We start from the raw sequence: 16,176 nt of genomic DNA on the forward strand, positions 1-16,176 counted from the left end.
AGACGCTTGACTAGTACTTCAGATATGAGAGAGAGAGACGCTTGACTAGTACTTCGGATATGAGAGAGACGCTTGACTAGTACTTCAGATATGAGAGAGAGAGACGCTTGACTAGTACTTCGGATATGAGAGAGACGCTTGACTAGTACTTCAGATATGAGAGAGACGCTTGACTAGTACTTCGGATATGAGAGAGACGCTTGACTAGTACTTCAGATATGAGAGAGAGAGACGCTTGACTAGTACTTCGGATATGAGAGAGAGACGCTTGACTAGTACTTCGGATATGAGAGAGACACTTGACTAGTACTTCAGATATGAGAGAGAGACGCTTGACTAGTACTTCAGATATGAGAGAGACGCTTGACTAGTACTTCAGATATGAGAGAGACGCTTGACTAGTACTTCAGATATGAGAGAGACACTTGACTAGTACTTCAGATATGAGAGAGACACTTGACTAGTACTTCAGATATGAGAGAGAGACGCTTGACTAGTACTTCAGATATGAGAGAGAGAGACGCTTGACTAGTACTTCAGATATGAGAGAGAGAGACGCTTGACTAGTACTTCAGATATGAGAGAGAGAGACGCTTGACTAGTACTTCAGATATGAGAGAGACGCTTGACTAGTACTTCGGATATGAGAGAGACGCTTGACTAGTACTTCAGATATGAGGGAGAGAGAGAGAGAGCGACAGAGACAGGAAGACGCTTGACTAGTACTTCGGATGTCTGTGTGTGTACCTGCACACATGTACACACACAGATCTTTATGACCAAGTTCAAAAACCTTTCACTGACTAGCAAGATAGACCCATAGCCTATAACTCAAATGATATGACATGAGAAGAGATTACTTCTATTTTGCTTAAAACATTACACAATTTCAGATTCAAATTTAGTTACTGTATACTACTCCCAAATGGTTACGCCAGATGTTTGCATCCTGATTCGAATCCACCACAAGCACATAAATCTAGGTCACAATGCAGTAATATTCCTGTCTCAATATTCCCGAGTAGCGCTTTGTAATCTGTCAGCTCTTAGTGGTCTGGCACCTGGGCTTGGTCCACTTCTAGAACCCCTGAGTAGAACTGTCCACTTCTATTTTATTTTTAAAATAAATGTTACCCCCTTTTTCTCCCCAATTTCGTGGTATCCAATTGTTAGTAGTTACTATCTTGTCTCATCGCTACAACTCCCGTACGGGCTCGGGAGAGACGAAGGTCGAAAGCCATGCGTCCTCCGAAACACAACCCAACCAAGCCGCACTGCTTCTTAACACAGCGCGCATCCAACCCGGAAGCCAGCCGCACCAATGTGTCGGAGGAAACACTGTACACCTGGCGACCTTGGTTAGCGTGCACTGCGCCCGGCCCGTCACAGGAGTCGCTGGTGCGCGATGAGACAAGAATATCCCTACCGGCCAAACCCTCCCTAACCCAGACGACGCTAGGCCAATTGTGCGTCGCCCCACGGACCTCCCGGTCGCGGCCGGCTGCGACAGAGCCTGGGCGCGAACCCAGAGTCTCTGGTGGCAGAGCTAGCGCTGTGATGCAGTGCCCTAGACCACTGCGCCACCCGGGAGTTGGTCCACTTCTAGAACCCCTGAGTAGAACGCAGTGGGCTCAACTGACTCACCCATGCTCAGTCTAAAGGCTAATGGGTCTCATTTCAAAGGGGAAAAACTCAACGTTAAACCTAGAGAATTTGTGAAGCAAAAGACCACAACCCCAAAGTGCCTTTTTTGTCTGAATTCCACTCATGACGTACTGTCAGAGGTCTCTTTTTAAAAGGTCAAAAGGTCTACTGAATTTGCATTGTAGCCATGATGCAAAACAGTGTAGTTGTAGAAAGCTACTGGATGTAGTGCTGTATAATGAGGTGGCGGGAGAAAGGAGCTGGGGTTGGAGTAATGGAAAGGGGTGGGAAGAGCTACAAGAAGTTCCTGGTGAAAAATGCCTCTGGCCTGAACTCCTTCCACTTGGCGGAATGAAGAATTTTAAGGTGTCTAGACTGTTTTTTTGGGGGGGGGGTATTCATTAGTGTGTTTAGTAGACTACATCTAGTGGGTAGGCTGTGTTAGTATTCTGGTCTAAGTATAAGAGGAGCAGTGGTTCAGTCAGGCCAGATGAATTGAATAAGCTAGTCTTTTCTAAAAATGTCCCAGTGGGCCTCATCATTGCAGTTCAGAACTGGATAACGGCATATAACCGTGGCCTCGCAATGTGTAGCAATGAACATCCTGGTGAAGCAATGAGTGAGTGAAGCAATGTGAAAGCCATGAACATTCTGGCCTGTTGTCCGGTCCATAATGCCTCACTCTGTTTCAAAAAACACACAGCTGTAGAAGTTGCTATAGTTTTAACTGGCAAACAAATCCACATACTGTACGTTTGACCGTCTTTGGATCAGAAAGCAGAATATGTCCACAAGCTTCATGCAATCCCAGCTAATCTACATTAAGCCTACACTAGAACAACAGGGACCATGTTTTACATGCACATCAATATCCCGTTATTATTAGGCATAGTCAAGTATTCTGTTTTTCAGTTGACACATGTAAACATCATATCCCATTTTACAATAACCTGAAAAAGCTTATATCCCTTTATGAGAAACCCAGATAAGATGCCTGAGCTACGCTGATCTAAGATGGGATACTGTGGCATGTTAACGTCTCATGCCGTATACTGTAGTTTTTTTGTGGTCAGGCTCAGTTTCACATATCATGGGGGTGTTGTGTGATGATGTTTTCATTGGATTGCCAAACATATCACTTCAAAAAGTAGACTTCCTCCGCAGTTCCATCCAAAATAACAATTCAGCTTACTATAATTAATTTACCATCATTTACTACTGGCTACTTTCGCACCTAATTTAGACAATTTTCTGCTTATAATTTCAGACCTTTGGTAGCCATATTATAATTTCAGACCTTTGGTAGCCATATTATAATTTCTGACATTTGGTAGCCATATTATAATTTCTGACATTTGGTAGCCATATTATAATTTCTGACATTTGGTAGCCATATTATAATTTCTGACATTTGGTAGCCATATTATAATTTCTGACATTTGGTAGCCATATTATAATTTCTGACATTTGGTAGCCATATTATAATTTCTGACATTTGGTAGACCATATTAAAATGTCTGACATTTGGTAGGCCATATTATAATTTCTGACATTTGGTAGGCCATATTATAATTTCTGACATTTGGCAGCCATATTATAATTTCTGACATTTGGTAGACCATATTAAAATGTCTGACATTTGGTAGACCATATTAAAATGTCTGACATTTGGTAGGCCATATTATAATTTCTGACATTTGGTAGGCCATATTATAATTTCTGACATTTGGTAGGCCATATTATAATTTCTGACATTTAGTCGGCCAGTTCTTTGTCAACTATAGTTAGATGCAGCTTCTCTTCTGTCATAACTTGTTGCCCCAGAAGACTAAATAAAGTAGTTATCACCAGAATAATGTCTTACATTGATAGAATGAATGCATTAGTAACTAGTTAAACAGTGGTAACGTTGTCTGTTGCATTTAGGGACCGGGGAGAAAACACAATAACTGCCAAAACAGTGAAAAGATTGGTCCTGTGCAAAATGTGATCAGTTTGACCGGTTTTAAGGAAATTAAAAAGCTGAGAAAACAACGAAACAGGTTTCTGAAAAGACTTTAGTTTGTCAGGGGCACATATTTTATGTGGTTGGAATACTGTCTGTTTGCAGAACTGTGTCAAAGATAACACATCACATTCACATTTTCTCAAGAGATCCTGAAAGAAAGAAATCATATTTCTCCACTCCTGTTCCCGAGACAATGTTGTATAATTTCACTGCAAGAAATGCATAATTCTGCAGGCATTAATATTATATTACTCTACATGTGAGAGGTTATAGACCAAAAGTTAGTATTATATTATTCTACATGTGAGAGGTTATATACCTACAGTATTATATTACTCTACAGGTGAGATGTTATAGACCAACAGTTAGTGTCCATATTTCAGTTACTATTCCATTTAACCCATATACTTACATTCTAAATATTCTGTTTATTCATGGCCACAGGGATACTCATGAGCGGGATATCAAAGCTGCATGTAAACAACGTATCCTGAATAAGACCTTTAGCGGGATATGAGCTACTATCCGTAATACTGTGAGCATGTAAATGTGGTCAGTGAGACTAACCTACGTTCAGAATATGAACTAATTCCAGGAGGAAACCAACGGTTGTCTGGCTTCTAACTAAAACATGATTGCAACTGAAATCTGGCTTAGTAATGTTAAGTGATCTTACATATCAAAAAGGCAGTGGGTGTAGACAGGTTGAGCAGCGTGTGAGATGTGTACATTTTGGACATAGGATAGATCCATTCAAGCATAGACGACCCACAAGGCTTTCATTTGAAGAACCTAATCTTCACCCCAAATTCCTTCACCTTGATAGAAATACTTTCCTTCTGGTACCAGACCAGACACAACCGTACCCATTCATTCAATGACATCACCGTAACAACTTGTCAACGAGACGAAACGAGTAGGCTTACTCTGTACACATGGAAGCGTGCCAGGAAAGGGAACGACATTTTGAGCTTGTCGAAACGCCGCATCCCGAATTCTGTGTGAGAAAGAGTTTTTTTTTTTTTTATCTTCAGAGACACCTGCTTCTGTGGCCTGACAGTATCAGAGCAACAGGATTCCCCGGAGAGGGAACGCTGAGAGAGCGCTCCAACGATCCCGTTCCCAATCCCGGGAAAAGGAAAACTTCCTGAGCTCCTGTAGCCAGGCTACATTCCAGCACGGGGCATAACACAGGAACAATCTAAAGAAACATAACAAATGGTCGAATGAGAAGGATAAAACCAGAGGAACTGTCACTTTGTGAGAAGGATAAAACCAGAGGAACTGTCACTTTGTGAGAAGGATAAATCCAGAGGAACTGTCACTTTGTGAGAAGGATAAATCCAGAGGAACTGTCACTTTGTCAGAAGGATAAATCCAGAGGAACTGTCACTTTGTGAGAAGGATAAAACCAGAGGAACTGTCACTTTGTGAGAAGGATAAATCCAGAGGAACTGTCACTTTGTGAGAAGGATAAATCCAGAGGAACTGTCACTTTGTCAGAAGGATAAATCCAGAGGAACTGTCACTTTGTGAGAAGGATAAATCCAGAGGAAATGTTACTTTGTGAGAAGGATACATCCAGAGGAAATGTTACTTTGTGAGAAGGATAAATCCAGAGGAACTGTCACTTTGTCAGAAGGATAAATCCAGAGGAAATGTCACTTTGAGAAGGATAAATCCAGAGGAACTGTCACTTTGTGGGAAGGATAAATCCAGAGGAACTGTCACTGTCAGTTTCTCTAGCATCTTTGCGAAGTTGGCTGAGATATAGCCCAATGCTGCCCAGTTTCTGCCCTCTTCTCTACCCTCCTCCGTGTGCCCAGCTCCTGTCCATTCGTTTATCCATCCCCACCATCGTGGGGCTAAAAATAGCAGCGACTTGGTTTTCGCCTAGATTCACTCAGAGCTGCCAGCTCCAGCCGATAGAAAAGTGGAGAACAGCGGCATGATGACTCACAGAGTGTATCTGTATGTGTGGTATGGTATTTTAGTGAGTGAGTTTGTGTATTTGTTTGTGGCGCACATGAATGTGTGTGTAAGCACGTCAGTGTGTGCACTGGAAGGACGATCTGTTCCTTCTGTTTTGAGCAAAGCTGGCAAATAACTCTGGCTCTCTCTCCTCCCTCTCTCTCTCTCCTGCCTCTCTCTCCTCCCCTCTGTCTTGCTTGCTGGATGGCTTGGCTCAGTCAGCTTGGTGATTCCTGGTATTCCCTCTGCCTCTTTTTCCCCTCGCTCTCTTTCCCCCTTTCAGTCTCTCTGCCCGTTTCACTTTTCTTCCATCCTCTTTTTCTCTCCTTTCCTACCTCCCTCCCTCTCTAAGACAGACAGGGAAGTGCTCCGTGTCGAGTACAGAGGCTCCATGGTATTCGGCTGAAGGAACATTTGAGTTCAGATTTGAGGTCAGATTGAACTGCAGGATGGAGAACTCGTTTCCTGTGCACCCCCTACTTACAGTATGTTAGGATCTTAACCCTTTACACTGGTGGGAATTGCCCTATAACTATATGGATAGGGATACATTGAAATGTTTCTTACAGAAGAAATATGGAAAGTACATGCATAACCATGGTAACAATTGAAAGGGGAAAGTTTTCCCAATTATGGGAAAATTATTAGACCACAGTTCACCTGACAAGATTGAATCCAAACATTACACTGTTGATTTTGTGTGTATTTTACATTTACTGCCACCTTAACGACATCTGAAAATCCTCTGGATACCTTCAGTAACATGATGAGAAAATTCCTGGACGATGTGTTGTAGGTGCAACATAAGACAAGAGAATGACAAGGGTTTGAGACAGAGGACTAACTGGTGTCTCCAAGTGGCCACACACACACCTCCAAAGTGTGAATATTTCAATGCACTTTTAGGACTCAAAGAAGAGTCTTCAACTATAAGGTGCTTTTTTTTTGCATCCTAGCTGTGCAGTAGAGGAACTAGACCAAGCACACGTGTAGTTGTTTAGTTAAGAGCACAACCCTGCATCCCCGCCGTCACGCAATTACTGTTGTTTACGCAATCAATAAACGGTCCATTAAAAAATCACAATCTGGGTCAGCCAAGCATCATTTGAAAGCTTGTTCTATTGCCAACAAGACTAGTAGCTAAGTTATATATGATCTTACAGGGTTAAAATGTTCACAATTCACTTCAGTGGAAACAGATTGTAATTTTGGTGCGGATAGAAAGGAGACCTGAGTGCATTCTGCTGTGTGTAGAACAACCCGGGGTATGACACCATGTCATCTAGTAACTGTACATCACACATAGTGATCGTGAACGTTGTAAATTACATGACTTTAATGATACGGAAATGTGAAGTGCACATTTGGACTCCCAGGTTGTTGTTTGCTGTCTTTGTATGAAATCAAAAGCGGTATGTAATTATAATCCTCAACGTCTCATCTTTCAAATTACATAAAGTCCACTTCATTTTACAGCATTTACCTCATTTAATCAGAAAAATATTTTCTACATTTTCCCAATTAGCAGGAGGGATAGGGCAACTACCGAACGTCTGTCAGCCAAAACCAATAAGGTGCTGTGAAGGTCTGATGTCATGTATGTTACTATACAGACACTGCATTCCTTTCCATTTAGTTTTATATTTTATAAACAATACAAAACATACACACATCAACTACATCACACCTGCCCAGACCCACTAGAACACACCTCCATCTCCATTAACTACATCACACCTGCCCAGACCCACTAGGACACACCTCCATCTCCATTAACTACATCACACCTGCCCAGACCCACTAGAACACACCTCCATCTCCATTAACTACATCACACCTGCCCAGACCCACTAGAACACACCTCCATTAACTACATCACACCTGCCCAGACCCACTAGAACACACCTCCATTAACTACATCACACCTGCCCAGACCCACTAGAACACACCTCCATCTCCATTAACTACATCACACCTGCCCAGACCCACTAGAACACACCTCCATCTCCATTAACTACATCACACCTGCCCAGACCCACTAGAACACACCTCCATCTCCATTAACTACATCACACCTGCCCAGACCCACTAGAACACACCTCCATCTCCATTAACTACATCACACCTGTCCAGACCCACTAGAACACACCTCCATCTCCATTAACTACATCACACCTGCCCAACCCACTAGAACACACCTCCATCTCCATTAACTACATCACACCTGCCCAGACCCACTAGAACACATCTCCATTAACAGGTCAACATTCACAAGGAAACGGGGCCAGACGAATTACGAGGACGTGTACTCAGAACACGAGCGGACCAACTGGCAAGTGTCTTCGCTGACATTTTCACCATCTCCCTGTCCGAGTCTGTAATACCAACATGTTTTAAGCAGACCACCATAGTGCCTGTGCCCAAGAACACCAAGGTAACCTGACTAAATGACAACCGATCCGTAGCACTCACGTCTGCAGCCATGAAGTGCTTTGAAAGGTTGGTCATGGCTCACATCAACACCATTATCCCAGAAACCCTAGACCCATTCCAATTTTGCATACTGCCCCAACAGATCCACAGATGATGCAATCATTATTGCACTCCACACTGCCCTTTCACACCTGGACAAAAGGAACACCTATGTGAAAATGCTATTCATTGACTACAGCTCAGTATTTAACACCATAGTGCCCTCAAAGCTCATCAATAAGCTAAGGACCCTGGGACTAAACACCTCCCTCTGCAACTGGATCCTGGACTTCCTGACGGGCCGCCCCCAGGTGGTAAGGGTAGGTAACAACACATCCGCCACGCTGGTCCTCAACACAGGGGCCCCTCGGGTGCGTGCTCAGTCCCCTCCTGTACACTCATGACTGCACGGCCAGGCACGATTCCAACAACATCATTAAGTTTCCCGATGACACAACAGTGGTAGGCCTGATCAACGAATACGACAAGACAGCCTATAGGGAGGAGATCAGAGACCTGGCCGTGTGGTGCCAAGACAAAGGAGATGATTGTGGACTACAGGAAAAGGAGGACCGAGCACGCCTCCATTCTCATCAACGGGGCTGCAGTGGAGCAGGTTGAGAGCTTCAAGTTCCTTGGTGTCCACATCACCAACAAACTAACATGGTCCAAGCACACCAAGACAGTCGTGAAGAGGGCACGACAAAACCTATTCCCCCTCAGGAGAATGAAAAGATTTGACATGGGTCCTCAGATCCTCAAAAGGTTCTACAGCTGCACCATCAAGAGCATCCTGACTGGTTGCATCACTGCCTGGTATGGCAACTGCTCGGCCTCCGACCACAAGGCACTACAGAGGGTAGTGTGAATGGCCCAGTACATCACTGGGGCCGAGCCTCCTGCCATCCAGGACCTCTATACCAGGCAGTGTCAGAGGAAGGCCCTAAAAATTGTCAAAGACTCCAGCCACCCCAGTCATAGACTGTTCTCTCTGCTACTGCACGGCAAGCGGTACCGGAGTGCCAAGTCTAGGTCCAAGAGGCTTCTAAACAGCTTCTACCCCCAAGCCATAAGACTCCTGAACATCTAACCAAATGGCTACGCAGACTATTTTTATTGCCCCCCCCCCCCCCCGTCTTTTACACTGCTGCTACTCTCTCTTGTTACCATCTACTTTAATAACTCACAGCTCTCTCTCTGACTGACTCTCTCCTCCCCTCTCTCCCTCTGACCCAGTCAGCCCTTCTCTTGCCCCTCTCCCCCCACTCGTTTGCTATTTACACCCTCTGGCTAACCCAGCACCCCTCTGCCTGCCTCTCTCTCTTTGCCTCTCTCTCTTTGCCTCTCTCTCTCTCGCTCTGCCTCTCTCTCTCTCGCTCTGCCTCTTTCTCTCTCGCTCTGCCTCTTTCTCTCTCGCTCTGCCTCTGCCTCTCTCGCTCTGCCTCTCTCGCTCTGCCTCTCTCGCTCTGCCTCTGCCTCTCTCCCTCTCTCTCTGCCTCTCTCTCTCTCTCTGCCTCTCTCTCTCTGCCTCTCTCTCTCTGCCTCTCTCTCTGCCTCTCTCTCTGCCTCTCTCTCTGCCTCTCTCTCTCTCTCTGCCTCTCTCTCTCTCTGCCTCTCTCTCTGCCTCTCTCATTCATTCCTCCCTACAGTCTCTCCATTCCCTCACGGCTTTCGGGTCGACAGCATGTTCTTTATTTGATGCTGGCTTTATTTCCTGCCTGCTAACCCTCAAAAAATGTTATCTGTGCAGACTATAAACAAATCCAAACCAGCTGCTTTTCTCCCCTTCAAATGGGCAGGCCGGCACTAATTAAAGGAGGAATGTCAGAGGAGGATCCAGACGGCGCTGTTTAGCCATACTGCTCGGCTAACGCGAATGGAATGTTTTTGTAAGGTTTCTGGAACATTGGGGTGATGACAGCCGTTGGAGAGTGGGTCAGACTCTGTCTACACTTTTCTCCATCTTCTCTGGGTGAAGAAACACACAGCGAGGGAGCCAGAACATTCCACGATGTTTCCTTTATAGTTCATGTTTTCATATATTTTCAATAGGTTTTCATTCCAAACTGGTACTCACACTAAAAGTGATATCATGTTCTTGTTGTGTTCATTAAAACAGATGGAATTCTTTGTGGACTCACAGCTGGTAAGAGAGCGAGCTGAAGTCATCCATCTGGCTCCTGATCATCACGACAGGACAAAGAGAGCTTTCCTTCCCCAATGGTGGGGTCATATTAGTTTTGTAGGCCAGACCGTTTCGGACTAGTGATGGGAAGTCTTTTTACTGACTCTGATATTTTTGACTCGTTCCGTTAAAAGAACGAATCTCGACTAATTCCGTCCATTTGATTCAGTAATACCAGAGCATGCAGGACCCCCTACCGATGAACTGAAAACTCAAGAGTCATGATTCTACACGCCTCTCGTTCACCATAGGAGGCTAATTTGAGCTGTCATTTGTGACTCAGACTTGTAGACGTGTGCTTTAAAAATGTACATTTTCTTGATTGCTAAACATATAAATACGATTATTTCTTGATACATTCGAAACGAGGTCTAGTTGTGGCAGCAACCGGACTAGATCGTGAACGACCGTTGGTGGAGTGCTTGACTGCTGTGAGGGTGAAAGTGCGCAACCTCAAACGATTCTTTCTCCAGTTTGAGTTTTTTGACCAGAGACTGTGCATGTTTTGGTTCTACAAAGCTTTTTTAATCATAACATTCAATAAACAATTAATTGAATGTATCCTTCCACCATGTGATCAATCATCAGTTCTAAACATGGAGTTTTCTTCTCTATGACCCTGATCTATTTCCCTTATGACAGATATGACAGACAGTTGGCGGTCGTGGGAACAAATGACAGACAGTTGGTGCATGGTGGGAACATATGACAGACAGTTGGTGCATGGTGGGAACATATGACAGACAGTTGGTACATGGTGGGAACATATGACAGACAGTTGGTGCATGGTGGTCGTGGGAACATATGACAGACAGTTGGTGCATGGTGGGAACATATGACAGACAGTTGGTGGTCAGAGCACTTCTCTGGAGCCGCTGAGCCAGAGGAGAGTGTATGAGTCCTGCTGCAGGACTCATTGCGGTCAGCACTAGCAGGTCAAACAAAGAACTAAAATTAACAAGTCACGCAGAAAAACTAATCAGAACTCTCGAGTTAGTAAAATGAGTCGTTCAAAAAGAATGAATCGTTTGCGAAAAGCACATCACTAGTTCAAACACTACAGACAGAAGTTGACACATCGGCGGTACCAAATTCAGACGAGTCCCATAAAGCTTGTGGTGGTCGTAGAGCAACATTTCTGGATTGGTTTCCCCGGTGATTTTACCCATGCACTGTGTGTTCATTGTCCGTAGCTTATGCCTGCCCATTTCATAACCCCACTGTCACCATGGGGCACCCTGTTCATAACGCTGACATCGCCCACACAACGCCATTCAAGTGGTTTGTGGTTGTGAGGCCGGTTGGACGTACTGCCTAATTCTCTAAAACAACGTTGGAGGCGGCTTATGGTAGAGAAATAAACATTCAATTATCTGGCCATGGCTCTGGTGGACATTCCTGCAGTCAGCATGCCAATTGCACGCTCCCTCAAAACTTGTTGTATTGTGACAAAACTGTGGCCTTTTATTGTCCCCAGCACAAGGTGCACCTGTGTAATGATCATGCTGTTTAAATCAGGCTGCAAAAAAAAAAAATGCAACGTTTCGTTACAACGTTACATAGCCTAATCACCGCCTTCGCATGAACAAAGTCAGAGAAAAATTGTGCTGCAGAGTATTGAGAGTTTGACAGTATTTTTTCCATAATTCAGTGGTCTTTTTGCCAGAGGAAAATGTATGGAGCACATAGCGCAGTATGCTGGATGAAGGGATCACTGGTGTAAACAAGACATAGTTGTTGTGGCTTGGAGGACAAAACAGTAGGCTGCAAATAATACCCAGCCAAACAGCCAGTCAACCAGCCAGTCAGCCAGCCAGCCAGTCAGCCAGCCAGCCAGTCAGCCAGTCAGCCAGCCAGCCAGCCAGCCAGCCAGTCAGCCAGCCAGCCAGCCAGCCAGCCAGCCAGCCAGTCAGCCAGCCAGTCAGTCAGCCAAACAGCCAGTCAGCCAGCCAGTCAGCCAGTCAGCCAAGTGATCTCCACACAACCCTCCCGGGGAGAAAAGCTGAGGGCAAGCTTCAGTGATTCATTATTTATAGCTAGATTCATTCATATACAGTACCTGTTCAAAAGAAAACACAACCCTCTCTCCATCTCTTTCCATCTCTCCATCCTTCCCTTACCCTACATCCCTCGCTCTCTCCCTCCCTTCCTCTTCCCACCCTCCCCTCTCTCTCCCCTCTCTCTCCCTCTCCCTCCCCTCTCTCTCCCTCTTCCCACCCTCCTCTCTCTCTCTCCCCCCCTCCCTCTTCCCATCCACCCACCCTCCCCTCTCTCCCTACCTCATCCCACCCACCCTCCCTACCCACCCCCCCCTCTCTCTCTCCCCAACCTCCTCTCGCTCTCCCTCCCTCCCCTCTCTCCCACTCCATCCTTCTCCCCTCCCTCCCTTTCTACATCTCTCTCTCCAGTTGATGAGGTAACAGCAGCCTGAAGCCTGCTGTGTAAGGGGAGAGAAATGCTGCAGAAAGCAGAAACTGTGTGAGCGGCTCTGCTTCCCCCGATTCACCTTTGCTGCTCAGAAAACTGCAACGTCAACCCAAGGCCACACACATTCATACACACCAGAGGACCAACATACTGGTCAGAGAACACACACACACACACCTGGCTTTTTGCAAAGTATGTCGTGGACTAGACTGGACTGGACTGTAATATAGTGGCCGGTAGTGTAGTGGACTGGACTGTAGTGTAGTGTAGTGGCCTGTAGTGTAGTGTAGTGGACTGTAGTGTAGTGGGCTGTAGTATACTGGGCTGTAGTATACTTTACTGTAGTGTAGTGGACTGTAGTGTAGTGTAGTGGACTGTAGTGTAGTGGACTGTAGTGTAGTGGACTAGATTTAGTGTAGTGTAGTGGACTGTAGTGTAGTGGACTGTAGTGTAGTGGACTAGATTTAGTGTAGTGTAGTGGACTGTAGTGTAGTGGACTGTAGTGTAGTGGACTAGATTTAGTGTAGTGTAGTGGACTGTAGTGTAGTGTAGTGGACTGTAGTATACTGGACTGTAGTATAGTGTAGTGGACTGTAGTGTAGTGGACTGTAGTGTAGTGGACTGAACTGTAGTGGACTGTAGTGTAGTGGACTGTAGTGTAGTGGACTGAACTGTAGTGGACTGAACTGTAGTGTACTGGACTGTAGTGTAGTGTAGTGTACTGGACTGTAGTGTACTGGACTGTAGTGTACTGGACTGTAGTGTAGTGTAGTATACTGGACTGTAGTGTAGTGTAGTATACTGGACTGTAGTGTACTGGACTGTAGTGTACTGGACTGTAGTGTAGTGTAGTGTACTGGACTGTAGTGTACTGGACTGTAGTGTACTGGACTGTAGTGTAGTGTAGTGTACTGGACTGTAGTGTACTGGACTGTAGTGTACTGGACTGTAGTGTAGTGTAGTATACTGGACTGTAGTGTAGTGTACTGGACTGTAGTGTAGTGTAGTATACTGGACTGTAGTGTAGTGTACTGGACTGTAGTGTAGTGTACTGGACTGGACTGTAGTGTAGTATACTGGACTGTAGTGGACTGTAGTATACTGGACTGTAGTATAGTGGACTGTAGTGTAGTGGACTGTAGTATAGTGGACTGTAGTATAGTGGACTGTAGTATACTGGACTGTAGTATAGTGGACTGTAGTATAGTGGACTGTAGTATAGTGGACTGTAGTATAGTGGACTGTAGTATACTGGACTGTAGTATACTGGACTGTAGTATACTGGACTGTAGTATAGTGGACTGTAGTATAGTGGACAGTAGTATAGTGGACTAGACTGTAGTGGACTGGACTGTAGTGTACTGGACTGTAGTATACTGTAGTATAGTGGACTGTAGTATAGTGGACTGTAGTATAGTGGACTGTAGTATAGTGGACTGTAGTATAGTGGACTGTAGTATAGTGGACTGGACTGTAGTGTAGTGTAGTGTAGTGGACTGGACTGTAGTGTAGTGTAGTGTAGTGTACTGGACTGTAGTGTAGTGTAGTGTACTGTAGTGTAGTGTACTGTACTGGACTGTAGTATAGTGGACTGTAGTGTAGTGGACTGTAGTATAGTGGACTGTAGTGTAGTGGACTGTAGTATACTGGACTGTAGCATAGTGGACTGTAGTATACTGGACTGTAGCATAGTGGACTGTAGTGTAGTGGACTGGACTGTAGTATAGTGGACTGTAGTGTAGTGTAGTGGACTGTAGTGTAGTGTACTGGACTGTAGTATAGTGGACTGTAGTGTACTGGACTGTAGTGTACTGGACAGAAAGTGAAGAATAAAGACAAAAACACACACTGGGTAATGTACAGGAGATGAAAAACCAAAAGGTAATAAATTCTCAGAACACTCAGAACACACATGCCTGGCATGGCTACCTCCTCCCTTGGCCTAACAGAACAGGCTACTCTGTCAGCACAGAGACATGGCTACCTCCTCAGAGAGACAGACAGCCCTCTAATGACTGCATATCACACTAGTGAGAAAGAAGGGAAAGAAAAGGAGAGAGGGAGGACAGAGGAGGTTGTGGGTGCGTCCCATCACTAAAGTCATTCAACAGCACTTCATCAATGACCTCATGGTTCCGCATTCAATAACGTGGGCTATGTGTGTGTGTGTGTGTGTGTGTGTGTGTGTGTGTGTGTGTGTGTGTGTGTGTGTGTGTGTGTGTGTGTGTGTGTGTGTGTGTGTGTGTGTGTGTGTGACAGAGAAAAAGTGACAGTCATGATCTGAAGGGTTGAGCAGACACACAGACCATAACAGATAGATGCACAAAATATAGCTATGCATAGCCTAGCCATAACCACTGCATCTGTTGAATGAATGGTAGATGGCAACAACTATACTGCCAGATGGGTACCTGAAACACACACGATACAATAGCCTGGTGGTGTTCTTTATATTCAGGGTTAAATACAAAGCACTAAACTTCAACAAGATACGATCACATGAACAGAGATATGAAGGCATTTCTTTAAAAATCAGTCGACTTGAAATTCTTCACCTACAATCTAAATAATGACTCATAAATAATAGAATACAGGACTTGAAAAACACACACACACACACACTTCCTGCCATGTCATAATGAAGGCCTCATATCTCTCTACTGATGAGTAGTTAGGCAGCAGTGCTGTCATAAAACACAGTGACCATCGCTCTATGATCGGTGTGGGTGTGACGTGAACTACCTCCTCGTCAACGCTGGGCAGCCGCTGGTAGTCCGATGTCTCATCCAGCCGCTGGTAGTCAGCCGTCTCTCCCATGGCAAAGTCCAACACCGTCAGTCAGTCTGTCAGTCAGTCTGTCATCTCTCCAATAGCCTCAGTCCAGTGGTTTCCTGGTCCACCTTGTGCTGAGAATCACCAATCCAGTATGTTCTGGCGAGCAACAGACAGGCTATTCCTCGTTGTAGCAGTCAAAGATATTCTTCTTTTCTGTAGACAGTTCTTGGGTTTCATTCAAAAAGGGGATGTTGTGGTCAGCCAGCCATAACAAGTGACCAAGTTTTTGAGTTAGGTACACTAAGAAGGACAGGAGCGTAAGGTAGGATTGTCCTCTTCACAATGGACATAGGCTTTTCCTCTGGGAATGTATTGGCTGGTTGGCAGGTTGAGTCGGGTTCTGTGGAGGGTTTCCCCTATATGTGGATGCAGCAGGAGTCCAGCTATTTTGTTGATTGGTGTTGAGGATAACCTTGTAGACAGGAAGTGTCAAAGGGATCCTCGTTTATTTCCGTCTCGTCTAATGACCTTCCAGTCCTGCTCTTCGCTCTCTCGCGTTCCTCCTCGCATCACAGGCTGTCACCATCCGTCTCCCTCTCTCTTTCTGTTGCACGCTGCTTGTTCATTGGTCAATGCCTCAGAGCTGACGCATGCTGCACTAGTTCTCCCTCTCTCGCTCAGTCTTTCTATTTCC

At 45.1% G+C, this 16,176-nt stretch overlaps 1 protein-coding gene across 4 annotated transcripts in view; it reads right to left on the bottom strand.

Annotated features, from left to right (window-relative positions):
* LOC139559667 (activated CDC42 kinase 1-like) overlaps positions 1-16,176 on the bottom strand; it is a 115,900-nt gene that overhangs the window by 40,671 nt on the left and 59,053 nt on the right. The window contains exon 1 of one of the 4 annotated variants that reach the window (XM_071375865.1): positions 15,450-15,698. The exons of 2 other annotated variants lie outside the window; for them this stretch is intronic. In XM_071375865.1, the coding sequence (XP_071231966.1) occupies positions 15,450-15,524 (75 nt within the window). In that variant the 5' untranslated portion in view covers positions 15,525-15,698. Of the gene's footprint in view, positions 1-4,578; positions 6,109-15,449; positions 15,699-16,176 lie in introns of those variants that run through there. One more of the 4 variants, XM_071375867.1, reaches the window with a different exon arrangement.

This window comes from Salvelinus alpinus, chromosome 30 (genome assembly GCF_045679555.1).
Source record: "Salvelinus alpinus chromosome 30, SLU_Salpinus.1, whole genome shotgun sequence".
Taxonomy (NCBI): domain Eukaryota; kingdom Metazoa; phylum Chordata; class Actinopteri; order Salmoniformes; family Salmonidae; genus Salvelinus; species Salvelinus alpinus.